This window comes from Mya arenaria, chromosome 13 (genome assembly GCF_026914265.1).
Source record: "Mya arenaria isolate MELC-2E11 chromosome 13, ASM2691426v1".
In the NCBI taxonomy this organism is placed as follows: Eukaryota; Metazoa; Mollusca; class Bivalvia; order Myida; family Myidae; genus Mya; species Mya arenaria.
Window position 1 is genome coordinate 34694932 of NC_069134.1, and position 18179 is coordinate 34713110.

Below are 18179 nucleotides of genomic sequence, written 5' to 3' on the forward strand. Positions count from 1 at the left end.
TTAATAGTTGAACTACTTTGGCTATCTGAGACCGTTCTGCCAGCTGATTCTGTATATGTGCGTTCTGATCAGTAAGGTATGGGTGAATGTAACTGATTAATAGTTGAACTACTTTGGCTATCTGAGAACGTTCTGCCAGCTGATTCTGTATATGTTCGTTCTGATCAGTAAGGTATGGTTGAATGTAACTGATTAATAGTTGAACTACTTTGGCTATCTGAGGCCGTTCTACCAGCTGATTTTGTTTATTCGTTCTGATCAGTAAGGTATGGGTGAATGTAACTGATTAATAGTTGAACTACTTTGGCTATCTGAGAACGTACTAGCTGATCTGATCAGTAAGGTATGCCCTAATGTGATTGCTTCATAGTTGGACTACATCAGCTATCACACACCGTATTATCTGATCCTCTATATTTTCTTCCGATCATTATACAGGTATGAAATATTGTGTGTTTCTGAATTATTGCTTTATTAAAATTTAAGGTCTCCACATGTCAAAAATAAATGTCAGGATAATCAGACTGTTTTTCGTCAGGTATTTTCATTCTTAAAGTCTCAGACCACTTCTTTGTTTACGAACAAATAATGGATTATAGTTTATTATGGATAAGGTATCCAATCTAAAAATAAATGTATGTTACTGAACAATGAACATGCATAACAAATCTGTACAGTTCGTTTAAATGTTAAACATCTTCATTGGCGTTTTACCCAACAGTATGTGGCTGCTTTGAGTAAAATGTCACAGAAGTGTCGAGGACGTTTTCCAATGCTATATAACATGCTACAGAACAACGACACACGCCGTTGCCTTAAGTGATGTGACAAAAAAGTGACAAAAGGGTCACCTGACAACCCATTGACAAGTTATTTGACATAACATGACAGAATGGTGTAAAATAAAACTGGTGTTAAATACCTGTCAATGTCACATTTAAACCAGCATTACGCATTTCATGTTTCGTCAATATACGTCATACACATATTGCAGTTACAAGTCATTAAAACACATTTGGTATTTGCAATTTTACAGAAAACCATAACGGTTCTATCCATTAATCTTGACAGCCCTGGTTGTCCGCCATTTGATTTTCAAATCTGTTCATCACCGTTCTCAGTATCGGCTTGAAGCTGGGATCAATTACTAACGTCGTGCCCATTAGTTCATAACGAGGCCTGAAAAGTAATGGCAATAACTGCGTATTTGACATGTGTTGATAATGTTAAATATTAAGGACGTAACTGTGTTTGTATTTGATGTAATTTTGAAATTAAAAACAAGGCTATTGATCTCTAATCGTTTTGAATATAATTATCTCTTTTTTCACCCAATTTAAAAATAAATAACTCTTGGAAGGTGAATTGAAATTTCGCAAATGACCGTGTGATTACTTTGAAGAAATGTATTGGTTAATAAAAGAGACAATGCATAAATGTCTTAGTAAATAAAAAAAATGGACAAACACAGATATGTTTTTGGCATCTGATATTATATGTCTTGGAAATAGTTTTTAGAGAAAACATTAATTACCCGTGTAAAACGTACCAATGAACTTATAGCATGCTTAACCATTGGCGCCGCCATATAACCTGCTTAAATCATATTAATAATACATATTTTTCTAGTAAATGCTTACTCTTTAGCGTTGTTGTCCCCATTGTAGATTGTAGGGTCTTTTCCGACAATATAATAAGTTTTCCCCACTTTCAGATCTGGGTGCTTGCACATCAGTTTCCACTCGAGTGTAATTTCGTCATCTGGATTTTGATTCTCTTTTCCTGTAATATAATGTGATTGTTTTCCTTGGTTCCCTGCGTACAATATAACGTGACAGGAGAAGGAACTCTAGACTAGCTCAACTTAATCATACCTTTACGTCACATCGGGAACTATAAACTTAACCGATAAAAGCAGGGTTATCATTGAAGATTTCTAAATCTGTCCTATTGGATAGTGTAACATCATGATCGAAGTGTTAAATGGTAGATCTACCTGGAACATGTATAGGTATTGTCCCATTATGTTGTCTTCCCACATCATTCCCCCTTTTTCTCCCCCTGTCTCTCTCTCTTTCTCTCTCTCTCTCTCTCTCTCTCTCTCTCTCTCTCTCTCTCTCTCTCTCTCTAGCTTTACCTCTACCCCCCTCTCCCTTACCTGCAAGGATGACACTGTCTATGACTGCTGTAGCATATCTCATATTTACTTTTGCATCAAAAGTAGTCTCTTCAATCGTGACCTTGTATACTGAAGCGAGAGCAGAAACAATATTCTTGTCATTTAGTTTGAAAGAACTTCCTCAGAACTTCCTTTTCATTTGCTTATTGCACCTATGGATATACTATGGTGGACAACCGTATGAAGGAATTTGAATTATAGCGTAGTACTATTACTACAATATGACTTGTATTTGTATCAACAAAATTTACCACGTTTATATCTTTAACCAAATCCAACGCATGTTGCATTTTGTAGTAAAAGTGCCCTCGTCATTCGATGATCGACACTTTTACCTTAAATGGTATATTTTGGTTCGCGATTTACTATCTTCAAACCAACTGCATTTTCAATTGAACAATCAGATACGCAATTTACCATAAACAACGTGCACGTTATTCAAATTTAATTACTTTTAAATTTTATATTCACCCTTCCCCTAAGCATTTTTATACAAATATAAACATTAAAATTGAGCTCAGCAATTCAATATCTTACATGGCAAGGTGTGACAAGAAATAAGCTTATTTAACATAGATGAAACATTAAGTCATATGATAATTGAAAATATCATGTGTGTTCTGTTTTTTCTTCTGTATATGATGTACCGTGTTTTATATTGGTATTTCTGTTGTATACATATTAATAATAATAAAAAACCTTATGTTGCAACGTGTAGCGACTCCGATGAGCAATCACAATAAGCAACGTACACGTAAGGCAAATTGATACCATTGATAATATTGGAAGCAACATGTAGCGAGTGTGTTTGTTGCACAAAGAGCATGTGTTCAAACACAGGAGAACCGGTTTTTGTTTGATACGCATAGAGTAAAGAAAGTATCATTTGTATTATAAAAGCTTCTTGGCGGCATTCAAAGGGTTTGTTCGTTCAAAGATAATATATCAAGAGGTCAGTTTTGATTTCATTAGCTTTAACAATTACAATTTTGACCATGTAAGTTATAGCTCATAATACAACTGTTGTAATGTTGGAGCTGGATTTCTGTTATAATAATAAGTGAAACAAAACAGTTAATACATAATTAAAGTACATTTACCGAAATTCGCCTTTTCCAAGTTGCATGCATAATTTGCGACCATGTCAGTTGGTTTCGTCGTTTGCGCCTTTTTATCCCTAGAAAGTTTGCTAAACTTGACAGTGTAATCGAACAGTTCCTCATCAACAGGAGATGAACACTGGCCTGAAAAAGAGTGCATACAAAATAAAGTGTTTTTTTTTACTTCTATAACAGAATAACTTTTAGCGACTATAATTTTGATCGTTGAGACTCAGGTTAGTGGAGTATGACGTCACAACCGATAAAACAAATCGATTTATTATATATGTCATGTGTTTCCGGTCAGGATAGAAAAAATCAACCCGAGGTCACCTGCGTTGCAAGATATCGAGGCTTAATTTTAAGTTAATTACATTCATTAAACTCGTATAATACGATACTTACTTTGCAGACATTCGCACTGGTCATTGTTTTCATCACACCTGAAGCCAACCTCCTGTCCGTGATTATCACCTATGCCATAGGGTTTTATGCACTTCTTTTCTAAAGTCAAACAAAACATACACATTAACAAATATTCATTTTTTACCTCTTTTATTCTCTTAAATGCTTTAGCCAAAACAGTGTTATTGATTTGCTTCAATAATAAAACAATGTTTAATTTATTGATGATAAAAGTAAGCTGCAACGACAGTACATATCATACATATATATAGTATGTGTTAATAAATAAATTTATATTAATGTACGTCTATAAATGGGGCACATTTCTTATGACCAATTAATTATGACTTCCATTTAACTAGAATAAAGAACGGTCTGTCCTTTTAGTTTTAATATGAAATAATTTTGTTTTTGCTCTTTTTGATATTGCATTGTTATAGACAACAACTTTTTCCTGGTTTGTAATAATTGTAAACAACGGCTTCTACTTGTTTTGTAACAGAAGTAAAAACAACTTGTACCTTTTTGGTTATAAAGTAGTTAGAACGACTTTTACCTGGTTTCACTATAATCTGGTTTGCTATAGTCGTAAGAACGACCTTTACCTGGTTTGTAGTAGTCGTAAACAACGACTGTCGCAGGCTGTCGTGATACGGTACTACCTTGAAAATTATCTTCCAGTCTAAATATGAACTTCCTTGGGACCTGACTGATCTGAATGTAAAATATGCATGTACTTTCAGTAGTAGAAGTGACTGTTCAAAGTTGTTGTTTTTTTAAAAAGCGAAAACACAAGTACAATGCCAGTTTCAATCAGAAATCACAGAAATGTAGCACAAGTCTGCTGTTAAATATATGTTACATATTTTTATGCCAATTGTTAATGTTGAAAACAATTATTAAGCAACGCGGCCGCGAAGCGCACGCTAATGCTTATTTGTTTTATTTCAGTCGAAAAAGGGGCATAACCAGACATATATTAAAGCCAGAGTTAAAAGATCTTGTTTAACATGTGCGCATTGTCTCTGACATGATTACCAAGTTTCATCTGCGTATCTGGAACGAGTTTTAACTTGTGGCGACGGTAAAAGTTTTTGCACGCGAACATCAACGATGCCAAGAAGATGACATACCTGTTTCTGTTAATAGACAAACGGTTCTTTATGGTTTCAATAACTTAAGTTAACAAGAGGGGCTGGGGTCAAGGTTAAAATCAATGCTAAAAAGGAGACATGGAACTTGATTAACCTGGCTATACCTCATTAATATAGAAAATAACGAAACTCTTTCCGTCTTCCGGCATCTCATATCTATCGATGACTCCATTCGTCATCAGCTAAAAAAGAAAATCAGAATAAACTTTTCAATAACTAGACCATTTCTCAGATCATATCCGACAAAGGTGGACATTTCATCAACTATACGTATACTAATATCTTGGTCGCTCGATTTATTAAGTGTTTCATGGACTCCTTTTCTAACCACGTTTTCAACGAAAACCAGATTATTACAATTGGTATGTCGTTGGACGGGCGGGCAAGCGTCAAACATTGCTTTTGGAAAAGGGTTCAAAGTCACTGTTTCTTAAAGTAGACAAATAGTTTCTGTCCAATTACTTATTATAAGTTATTTGGGTTGTCGGGGTCAAGGTCAAGGTGAATTTTACTAAACATGAACAAAATGTTTCCGAGGCGTCAAACATTGGTTTCCGCTCAGTTACTTAAGCGAGCATTGATGGACAGTAATGAAAGTTGTATATATTGTAGCAGTTGGGGATCAAAGATTTAATGTAATGAGGGGCGCATTTCAGATGCGTACCTTGGAGAGTGCGACCCCTTCCCAAAGAACTCCCAAAACAGCGCTGAACACGGTGCTCCCCATAAACAATTTAACTAATTAAAGTCTTAAATGATACATTTGGGGTTACATTTATGCATATTTTTTTCTAACGTGTTGACATCAAATGTTCACTTCGACAGTTAATTTTTATTTTACGTATTTGTTTGTTAGGGGGGGGGGGGGGGGGGGCGGGGGCGCAAGATTCGACCCCCAGCCCTGAATCCGCTAGTGATTAAGAAATTTGGAGGTCTGATAGTTCTAACCCACCTCTTTAAAGTCGTCTTCAATTGCTTTAACATCAGTTTCTAGGTTTACTTTCACGATGGACATAAGCGACTTATCATCATCGACGGTTCTGAAGCAAATTAGATATATGTAGGTCAGTTTATCCTAGTATAAAAAACGCCCTGAGAAAAATCAGAGATGAGTAGGTCATTACAGCTTAGCACAAATGCCAGCAAATGTAAACTGTTGTTTCGTTATTAATTTCTTAGAAAACGAAGCGATACTTTAAATTCTTTATGTATTTGAACTAAAACATAAGCGAACAAAGTTACAAGAGGAAACATATTTATTTAAAATAATACGAACATCTAAACAATAGTCATTATCTATATATCCACGAATTGTTCAGACATACTCATACGTGTACACAAAAAGGACAAACCATAATAATATAGATTCTGTATTAATGTTTTTTTCTAGATTAAAAGTATTTATATCTCTGTACTGGTATATTCAACAAATGAACATGTCAACTATTTTTATCATTGTTTTTATAATAAAATACAACATACTTGACCTCAAATGTAACACATTTTTGAGGTGTTTCTACGTCTGCCTCTCGTTTCTTACGCCGATTATGTATTGCATCATCGACGTCATTATAGTCGATACCTTCGTTTTCATTGTCTATGTCGTCACCAGGGCATCGTCCACACACATTGCATGGCCTAGAAGTATTCAAAATGGTCTAGAAATATTATAAACACAAGCGTGGCATAGCCTAAATATATTTGAAAGAAATAGGTAACATGACTAGAAACATGCAAAGCATATACGTGACATGGCTTATCTTTTGAAAAAGCAAATATAATATATGTCTGGTCTGTGTGTGGCGTTTGTATGTACGATTCTCTCGTTAATATCTTTTAGAGCCATTACCTTGGGAATCTAAACTTGATTCATGCTTAAATACTTACATTCGTCTAGTCCATTGTATAGATGAAACTTGACATTCATGTTTTATAACACGCAAGAAGCTATTAATTCAGTGTTTATATCAATATTGCTCTCCGACTGGATAAGCGCGACGTCATTTAACCAATGATTTATGACGTTACAAATATCAGTTTTTTTTTAACAAACTTATGATGTCGGTTTTATTTCTTTAAGAACAAAAACTTAATTGCAAAAGATACTGCGAGTAAACACTATTGAAAATCTAAATATCAGAATTGATCGCATTTTTTCATGCTTGCTGCGTGAACGCATTAAGGCTAGTGCGTTTCATGGATTATCCTCGCGTGCCCTACTGTGTTCATACAGCATAAACGCACAAAAAATGCGTTCAATCCTCCAATGTTTAACTGTGCTTGTTCCCGTGATAATCATTGCATTATCAAATTATATTCGAAAACGAAGGTGACATGAACTAGACATATTTAAACAACATACGTAACATGACCTAATTATAGTCCAATAATGTTAATGACTTGACCTAGAAAAAATAATGGAACGTAAGTCACATTTCATTAATATATTGAAAGGTTGCTTAGAAATAATCACAGATCATACATCACATGGTCGAAATTTATTGGAAAAAATACGTTACATGGTCTAGAAAAAGTAGAAAAACATACGTCAAACGGCCTAGAAATATTCAAAGATCATACATAACATTGTCTATATATATTCAAATATTATTTTAATGTATTTAAGGAACATAACTTACATGGCCTTAATTAATTGTTTCGAAAAACAAAGGTGTCACAGCCTTAACATATTTAGAGATTAATCCGTGACATGTACTCATTATACACAAAGCAATATTAATGTTACACTATGGGTACACATGTCCTATTCAATATGCTGTTTGCAGTATCAAACATTCCTGCATGCTCACCATAATAGTTTGTAATCAACTGGACTATTATTTTGAGGTTATTCCGGACCGTATAGTACTATGGTTAAAAACTACAATATACAAGGCTATCGTTGGAAACGATGTACGCTCCCCGACAGGGTACACATTCGGAAAAGAAAGCGCAAATGGGAAATTATGACTTTTCCATTTGTTTCTAACTCCCAGTTATACACATGGCAAAGGGAAGCACGATCACCAACATGTCGGTTAAATTAAGATAATTTGTGTAAAGTGAATTAAATCATTCATATTATTTGCGGAATGAAAAATCAAAAACAAACAATTTAAAAGAAAAGTGCAAATTGGTGAAGAAGCAGTCACAGACTGCTACACCCCACCGACATATGTACAGAAGAAGTGTTTGATACAAAGGCTGGGGAAGAATATGATCCAAATGTTCCAACCAATTAGCAAAGGTATACTTGACAAACTTGACAAAATACTAAAAAAGAGTTATAGTTCTTGCGTACTGCACTCCACGTCAATAAGATATATTTGTGTATAAGGTGTGACCTTCTTCCCTAAAACGTTTGGAGCTATACCCCGGACAAAAAATGTAGACACATGATACTAAAAACAGAGGAATGGTTCATGGCACTGCATGTCTGAATAAGATAAATCTGTAAGTAAAGTTTGAAGTCAATTTCCCAAAGACCTAAAAAAAATAATAATTAAATGAGCAAGGGGCACTCCTCTAATTAACTGCACTCCTCATTTATATCTATCTGTATATGAAGTCAATGTCTCAAATACTCTTAAAGATATGCTTTTTACACACAAAATGAGAATAAACAAATAAAGTAATAGCGATGATAATTCAGCAATGACTAAATAGTATACACTACTTATTTATTTCCTTATACATTTCATTGCAAACAGGCAACACTTCAGACTGGAAAAAAATGCCAGTTATAGAGTTTCATGACAACCAATCCTTAAGATTCAGTTCAAACCCAACTGATTAAAACAAAACAAAGGTCTGTCGCACTTCTCCTTAGAAAATTTGCTCACTTTGAAGTTTAGCACCGTTAATTGTTTTAAGGAAAACAGCAAAGTTCTGGTATCTGGTATAAAATATTTAATCTATGAGACGGTTATGGAATTTTTTCTCTTTGAGTGCAGGTATTAGACGGATTTTAAAGTATAACAATATACATTATGTGCATTATTTAGACTTAGACAAAATATCAGTCTGAAGCTTTGTAACATTCTCAATCTTAAATATATGTATATATAGAGAGAGGGCATCCTGGAGCACATCATATACTTAGCATAAACAACAACAACAAAATGTTTTGCTTTAAAAAACCATCTCTAAAACTACCAGTCCAAATTCAATTGAACTTTACAGGAAGCTTCCTTGGGTGACCCTCTACAAAAATACAACCAGGGGTCACGATGATCAACAAGAAGAAGAACAACAACAAAATGGCCGACTTCCTGTTTTGCTTTAAAAAACATCTCCTCTGAAACTACCAGTCCAATTTCAATGAAAATTTATAGGAAGCTTCCTTAGGTGACCCTCTACAAAAATACAACAAGGGGTCACGATTGATCAACAAAAACAACAACAACAAAATGGCCAACTTCCTGTTTTGCTTTAAAAAAACATCTCCTCTGAAACTACCAGTCCAAATTCAATTAAACTTTACAGGATGCTTCCTTGGGTGACCCTCTACAAAAATACAACAAGGGGTCACGATTGATCAACAACAAAAACAACAGCAACAACAACAAAATTGCTTCCTGATTTGCTTTAAAAAAACATCTCTTCTGAAACTACCAGTCCAAATTCAATGAAACTTTACAGGAAGCTTCCTTGGGCGACTTTCTACAAAAATACAACAAGGGGTCACGATTGATCAACAACAACAACAACAACAACAAAATGGCCAACTTCCTCTTTTGCTTTAAAACTTCGTCCCTGAAACTACCAGTCCAAAGTTAATGAAACTTTACATGAAGCTTCCTTGGGTAACCTTCTACAAAAATACAACAAGGGGTCGCGATTGATCAACAACAACAAAAATCTGGCCGACTTGCTGTTTTGCTTTAAAAAACATCTCCTCTGAAACTACTAGGCCAAATTCAATGAAACTATACAAGATTCTCGGATAATGACTTTCAAGCACGACACTTTTGCAGATTGCTATATGTCGCTGTTTCAATCTCCATTGAAATCCAGTCAGTAGTTTTAAGTTATTCTCCGTACCAAGTGCATTTGACGGAAGAAAGGATGGACTGATGGACGTGGGAGCGGTTATATTGCCTCCCTTCCGGAAGCATAATAAAAACAATATGTGATGGCTAAATGTAACATTTTTAACCTTTATGTCACCGGTTATATTATAACACAGATTAAATAGAATAATAATATAGTCTCTTGTTTTTTTTTCTCACAGTCAAACAAGAGACACATTTAAAAAAATATTAAAGCCAGAATTACAGACCTTGCTTGCGGTCTTTTAAAAAAGCAACATGTATACCAAGTTTAAATTGAATATCTTGAAAGGGTTTTGAGCTATTGTCAAATTATTTTGATGAGCTAAACATGTAAACTACTTACTGATCTTTAATTAGGAACCTATCTTTAGAAGATCCAGCAAATGCCGGATTCACCTCGTTGATTTCTATTGGCGATACATCAAAATAACATTTCTCATTTGGCAGCGCTTTCCTGTTCCAGCGAAGCTCAATGTTCATTCTAGCCGTCCCGCTGCCACTAACAGTGACCTTGAATTGGTTGTTTGTTCCCTTAACCAGAAGCTGGAAGAAGTATGAATCTTAAATTATAATATGCATATTTAAGCAGGAAGATAAGCCAAGTAACACAAACGTTGATGTATCTCCGATCTTTAGGTTGTTTTTCATAACACCATCCAAAGTAAATTTACCTCAGGGATGACTTTTTGAAGTAAAGCGTTGTCGTTTGTTACAGAAACCTTATGTAAAGTTTGATCATTCCGGATTTCAATGTCCAAGTTCACTTCTCGGTTGTAGGTTCGCACGCTGTACTCCGCAAGTGCTTGAAGGGCAACAACGGTGTCCTTTAAAAAAGTAAAGCACCATATAAGATCAGAAAATGTCTATTGACAAAGGTAAAGCACCATACACGATACCAATATGCCATTAAACAATGATCAAACATTGTAAAAGATTATGTATAAAATAAGAATATGTCTAGTAATAAAGTTAAATAACCATATAAGTTAAGGATATGTCATTTAAACAGAAATCAAGCACTATATAATAAAGGAATGTCCCTAAACAACCTTCAAACACTATATAATAAGGGAATGCCCCTTTACAACCCTCAAACACTATATAATTAGGGAATGGCCTTTTACAACCTTCAAACACTATATAATGAAGGAATGCCCTTTAACAACCTTCAAACACTATATAATAAAGGAATGCCCTTTAACAACCTTCAAACACTATATAATTAGGGAATGCCCTTTTACAACCTTCAAACACTATATAATAAAGGAATGCCCCTTAACAACCTTCAAACATTATAATTATAATAAAGGAATGTCCCTAAACAACCTCCAAACACTATATAATAAAGGAATGCCCCTTAACAACCTTCAAACACTATATAATAAAGGAATGCCCTTTTACGACCTTCAAACACTATATAATAAAGGAATGCCCTTTAACAACCTTCAAAAACCAGATAATAAAAAAATGTCCCTAAACAACCTTCAAACAATATAAAATAAAGGAATGCCCCTTAACAACCTTCAAACACTATATAATAAAGGAATGTCCCTTAACAACCTTCAAACACTATATAATAAAGGAATGCCCCTTAACAACCTTCAAACACTATATATACATAATAAGGGAATGCCCCTTAACAACCTTCAACCACTATATAAGATAAGGGAATGCCCCTTAACAACCTTCAACCACTATATAAGATAAGGGAATGCCCCTTAACAACCTTCAACCACTATATAATAAGGGAATGCCCCATAACAACCTTCAACCACTATATAAGATAAGGGAATGCCCCTTAACAACCTTCAACTACTATATAAGATAACAATTCATTCCTTAACGATGGTTGTTGTTTATCAATTTCATATTATATCTGTATAAAGTGCAATGGCATTTCCCATAGAAATCGCGTGCGTTTGTTCAATACTTCTCTCCTGTCATTGGGCGCAATAATACTAATGGGCGGGGCATATTTACTACGGAACTATTTTTTCAATGAAATCGTAGTAAAATTATTGGCGACATGCAAAACTGTAATCTGCAGTAAAGCAGTTAAAACAAGATAAGCAACGATAATTTGATTGATTTTAATGTAGATGATTTCATGATGGATGGAACAGTTGAAGAAACGTTTGTGTTTAAAAAGGCTGTTAAATGTCACGAAAATGCAAAAACAGTTAGTTCAAAATAATATCTATAACGGATGCTTGTATGACGTTATGTGTGATGTCATTGAAAAAGTTTTACTTTAAGCTCGATTCCGGCCGCAACATAACTCGGCAGCTGCATTATGTTTCGACGCCATTTTTTGCAGTGTTCATTCGTTTTGAAAGTGTTGTTTTTTTCGAAAAGTGACTGGATTACTTGGCTTATTTACACACAATACCTATTGGGTAATTTATTAATTACTTATACAGTCCTACTTTAACCATTATTTGTTTTGATAACTAATATAAGCCTGAACATTTTGTAAACATGGTCTTGATAAAATGTACAGCATCTTCAGCAGCAGAGAAAAAATATTTGATTTTTTTTTTGTTCATTGCATACGACGTAATGGAATCATGCCCATATAAGTCGTATGTTCTGAATAAAATCGACAGAAATAACTAAAGTTCGGAGGAGTTAGTCGTTTTAGACATAATTTAGTGCTTTAAATAGTCAAAACAATTGCAGAAAACACTATTTAGTAAACACATCAGCTTGCCAGGAAAAGACAACTCAGTAGAAAATATGTAAGTTATATGTGTGTTTTGGTATTTGTATGCAGCTACATTATATATGCTAAAATATGTTTTTGTGCAAAAGTTTGCATCGTTGACCAAATTTAGGTCAGAAACCAGGTCGCTCAGCCTTCATTGTTATGATGCGGGCCCTGATAGCGCATATGTAAAACAAAAACCCGGGCATTAACGGCACGTGAATTTACTGATAATGCACGTTTTCTACCGATAACGCCCGGGGTTTTGCGTTTTAATACACCACGATTACGGACCGAAAACACACATTTTATGCAATAATACGTATTTATAATATTCTTGACCTTGAAAAGATAGAAAATAAACATATAAATAAGGAACTATTTTATCTGTGCATTCATTGTTGTATAAAATTAGGTTACGATAGCTGTTCTAATTTACCCACCGTTGAGAACAACGAGAGAAAGAAAAAAGAGAAAATGCTCTTGAATAATCAATTTATTTTAGCAGAAATGTAGATTTAAATGAATGTAAATATATTCACACCCCCATTGCATACCATACCCCCATAAAATGCAACATGTCGAATTTTAATCCTTAAATAAGATAAGGGAGTGCCCCTTAACATCCTTCAAACACTATATAATAAGGGAATGCCCCTTAACAACCTTCAACCACTATATAAGATAAGGAAATGCCCCTTAACAACAATCAACCACTATATAAGATAAGGGAATGCCTCTTAACCAAATTCAAACACTATATAAGGTAAGGGAATGCCCGTTAACAACCTTCAAACACTATATAATAAGGGAATGCCCCTTAACAACCTTCAACCACTATACAAGATAAGGGAATGCCCCTTAACAAATATAAGATAAGGGAATGCCCCATAACAACCTTCAACCACTATATATAAGATAAGGGAATGCCCCTTAACAACCTTCAAACACTATATAATAAGGGAATGCCCCTTAACAACCTTCAGCCACTATATAAGATAAGGGAATGCCCCTTAACAACCTTCAAACACTAAATAAGGTAAGGGAATGACCCTTAAAAACCTTTAACCACTACATAAGATAAGGAATGCCCCTTAACAACCTTCAGACACTATATAATAAGGAATACTCCTTAACATCCTTCAAACACGATATAATAAAGGAATGCTCCTAAACAACCTTCAAACACTATATAATAAAGGAATGCCCCTTAACAACCTTCAAACATTATATAATAAAGGAATGCCCCTTAACAACCTTCAAACACTAAATAAGGTAAGGGAATGACCCTTAAAAACCTTTAACCACTATATAAGATAAGGAATGCCCCTTAACAACCTTCAAACACTATATAATAAGGAATACTCCTTAACATCCTTCAAACACGATATAATAAAGGAATGCTCCTAAACAACCTTCAAACACTATATAATAAAGGAATGCCCCTTAACAACCTTCAAACATTATATAATAAAGGAATGCCCCTTAACAACCTTCAGCCACTATATAAGATAAGGGAATGCCCCTTAACAACCTTCAACCACTATATAAGATAAGGAATGCCCCTTAACAACCTTCAAACACTATATAATAAGGAATACTCCTTAACATCCTTCAAACACGATATAATAAAGGAATGCTCCTAAACAACCTTCAAACACTATATAATAAAGGAATGCCCCTTAACAACCTTCAAACATTTTATAATAAGGAATGCCCCTTAACAACCTTCAAACATTATATAATAAAGGAATGCCCCTTAACAACCTTCAGCCACTATATAAGATAAGGGAATGCCCCTTAACAACCTTCAAACACTAAATAAGGTAAGGGAATGCCCCTTAACAACCTTCAACCACTATATAAGATGAGGAATGCCACTTAACAACCTTCAAACACTATATAATAAGGAATACTCCTTAACATCCTTCAAACACGATATAATAAAGGAATGCTCCTAAACAACCTTCAAACACTATATAATAAAGGAATGCCCCTTAACAACCTTCAAACATTATATAATAAGGAATGCCCCTTAACAACCTTCAAACACTATATAATAAAGGAATGTCCCTAAACAACCTTCAAACACTTTATAATAAAGGAATGTCCCTAAATTACCTTCAAACACTATATAATAAAGGAATGCCCCTTAACAACCTTCAAACACTATATAATAAAGGAATGCCCCTTAACAACCTTCAAACATTATATAATAAAGGAATGTCCCTAAACCACCTTCAAACACTTTATAATAAAGGAATGTCCCTAAACTACCTTCAAACACTTTATAATAAAGGAATGCCCCTTAACAACCTTCAAACATTATATAATTAGGGAATGCCCCTTTACAACCTTCAAACACTATATAATAAAGGAATGCCCCTTAACAACCTTCAAACACTTTATAATAAAGGAATGCCCCTTTACAACCTTCAAACATTATATAATAAAGGAATGCCCCTAAACAACCTTCAAACACTTTATAATAAAGGAATGCCCCTTTACAACCTTCAAACATTATATAATAAAGGAATGCCCCTAAACAACCTTCAAACACTTTATAATAAAGGAATGCCCCTTTACAACCTTCAAACATTATATAATAAAGGAATGCCCCTAAACAACCTTCAAACACTATATAATTAGGGAATGCCCCTTTACAACCTTCAAACACTATATAATTAGGGAATGCCCCTTTACAACCTTCAAACACTATATAATAAGGGAATGCCCCTTTACAACCTTCAAACACTATATAATTAGGGAATGCCCCTTTACAACCTTCAAACACTATATAATAAGGGAATGCCCGTTAACATCCTTCAAACACTATATAATAAGGGAATGCCCCTTTACAACCTTTAAACATTATATTATAAGGGAATACCCCTTAACAACCCTCAAACACTATATAATAAGGAAATGCCCCTTAACAACCTTCAAACACTATATAATAAAGGAATGCCCCTTAACAACCTTCAAACACTATATAATAAAGGAATGCCCCTTTACAACCTTCAAACACTATATAATAAGGAATGCCCCTTAACAACCTTCAAACACTATATAATAAAGGAATGCCCCTTCACAACCTTCAAACACTATATAATAAGGAATGCCCCTTAACAACCTTCAAACACTATATAATAAGGAATACTCCTTAACATCCTTCAAACACGATATAATAAAGGAATGCCCCTAAACAACCTTCAAACACTATATAATAAAGGAATGCCCCTTAACAACCTTCAAACATTAAATAATAAAGGAATGCCCCTAAACAACCTTCAAACACTTTATAATAAAGGAATGCCCTTTAACAACCTTCAAACACTTTATAATATAGGAATGTCCCTAAACTACCTTCAAACACTATATAATAAGGGCATGCCCCTTTACAACCTTCAAACACTATATAATAAGGGAATACCCGTTAACATCCTTCAAACACTATATAATAAGGGAATGCCCCTTTACAACCTTCAAACATTATATAATAAAGGAATGCCCCTTAACAACCTTCAAACACTATATAATAAAGGAATGCCCCTAAACAACCTTCAAATACTATATAATAAAGGAATGTCCCTAAACAACCTTCAAACATTATATAATAAAGGAATGCCCCTTAACAACCTTCAAACATTATATAATAAAGGAATGCCCCTAAACAACCTTCAAACACTATATAATAAAGGAATGCCCCTAAACAACCTTCAAACACTTTATAATAAAGGAATGTCCCTAAACTACCTTCAAACACTATATAATTAGGGAATGCCCCTTTACAACCTTCAAACACTATATAATAAGGGAATGCCCCTTTACAACCTTCAAACATTATATTATAAGGGAATACCCCTTAACAACCCTTAAACACTATATAATAAGGGAATGCCCCTTAACAACCTTCAAACACTATATAATAAAGGAATGCCCCTTTACAACCTTCAAACACTATATAATAAAGGAATGCCCCTTAACAACCTTCAAACACTATATAATTAGGGAATGCCCTTTTACAACCTTCAAACACTATATAATAAAGGAATGCCCCTTAACAACCTTCAAACACTATATGATAAATGAATGCCCTTTAACCACCCTACAAACACTATATAATAAATGAATGACCCTTAACATCCTTCAAACACTATATAATAAAGGAATGCCCCTTAACAACCTTCAAACACTATATAATTAGGGAATGCCTCTTAACAACCTTCAAACACTATATAATAAAGAAATGCCCCTTAACAACCTTCAAACACTATATAATAAAGGAATGCCCCTTAACAACCTTCAAACACTATATAATAAAGGAATACCTCTTAACATCCTAAAAACACTATTTAATAAGGGAATGCCCCTTAACAACCTTCAAACACTTTATAATAAGGGAATGCCCCTTAACAACCTTCACACACTATATAAGATAAGGAATGCCCCTTAACAACCTTCAAACACTATATAATAAAGCAATGCCCCTTAACAACCTTCAAACACTATATAAGATAAGGATATGTGCTTATACCAAAAATATTATAATTTATCCTTCGAGCACAAATGAAACACTACATACGATACTGATATGTTCATAAGACTACGTTTAAGCACTCATTTAGCCAACTTGAAACAAATCTGTTTCGTCACCCATTGTTTTTTTTTGTAAAACGTTCTTTATTCAACTAACTCTCCATTAATCGAAGAACTATCCAATATTTTAAGAATTGCCGGTTTTTGTTTAAATAATGGACCGTTGAAACAATGTTACACAATACTATAACAACATAGAGTACAAAATAGGCAATCGATGTTTCAAATATCTTGAAAAGGAACGAATGGGTTGGAAGTGTGTAGCAAGTTGAGATTTGATATACATGTTAGGCCGAAGACCTACATACTTTGGTACCGCAAATCAGGTATCGTGAGATCTTCTTTTTGACATGACATGTTAAAAGAATTAATGCATCATAGTTACAAAATGACACGTATTGAGTTTAGCGGTTTAAAATAGTGCAGACTAAAAGACCACTTTATTTGAATACGTTCATAAAAGTGAAAAGTGAATTTCAAAGCAAGCTAAGGAATCTTACATAAATATTGGTGGATAACCAAGGGAATATATAATTACAGATAATAAATGGAAAATTGAAATGTGTTGACTAAACGACCCTGGCTAAATGTATCTACTACACATAGTCAAAACGTCCTCAGCCAATATCGGGTTTGTTTTAATACACTTGACACTTACAATACACTTGCCAGATGAAAGCAATGTTCATATATCCTTGTACAAATAGGCTTATCAGTTACTGTTATAGACAGGCACATATCGGTTACAATTTGGGGCCTTTCAAAATATTTTTTGGATTCGGTTTTTATTGTCTGTGAACAGAACTGTATAACTTGTTGCGCCTACAGTCTTTCAACGCTTTCAGCACTTTCATTTTTGTTTATTGAAATCGATATAACCGAAAATGCGACCATGTGGTAGAATTGAACATTCAGTTTACAAAACAATGTGTGTGATTTCAATTATAGTTTAAAAGACAACAAAATGTTCTCTAACAACATACT

At 34.1% G+C, this 18179-nt stretch overlaps 1 protein-coding gene across 1 annotated transcript in view; it reads right to left on the reverse strand.

Annotated features, from left to right (window-relative positions):
• Positions 1-586: 586 nt before the first annotated feature.
• Positions 587-18179, reverse strand: part of LOC128213154 (complement C5-like) — a 46781-nt gene continuing 29188 nt past the window's right edge. Inside the window, exons 32-42 of the mRNA XM_052918705.1 lie at positions 10564-10716; positions 10236-10435; positions 6321-6476; positions 5791-5878; positions 4943-5020; positions 4290-4398; positions 3685-3783; positions 3280-3423; positions 2159-2248; positions 1641-1782; positions 587-1179 (exon numbers count right to left, since the gene is read on the reverse strand). Of these exons, the coding sequence (XP_052774665.1) occupies positions 1059-1179; positions 1641-1782; positions 2159-2248; positions 3280-3423; positions 3685-3783; positions 4290-4398; positions 4943-5020; positions 5791-5878; positions 6321-6476; positions 10236-10435; positions 10564-10716 (1380 nt within the window). The 3' untranslated portion in view covers positions 587-1058. The remainder of the gene's footprint in view (positions 1180-1640; positions 1783-2158; positions 2249-3279; positions 3424-3684; positions 3784-4289; positions 4399-4942; positions 5021-5790; positions 5879-6320; positions 6477-10235; positions 10436-10563; positions 10717-18179) is intronic.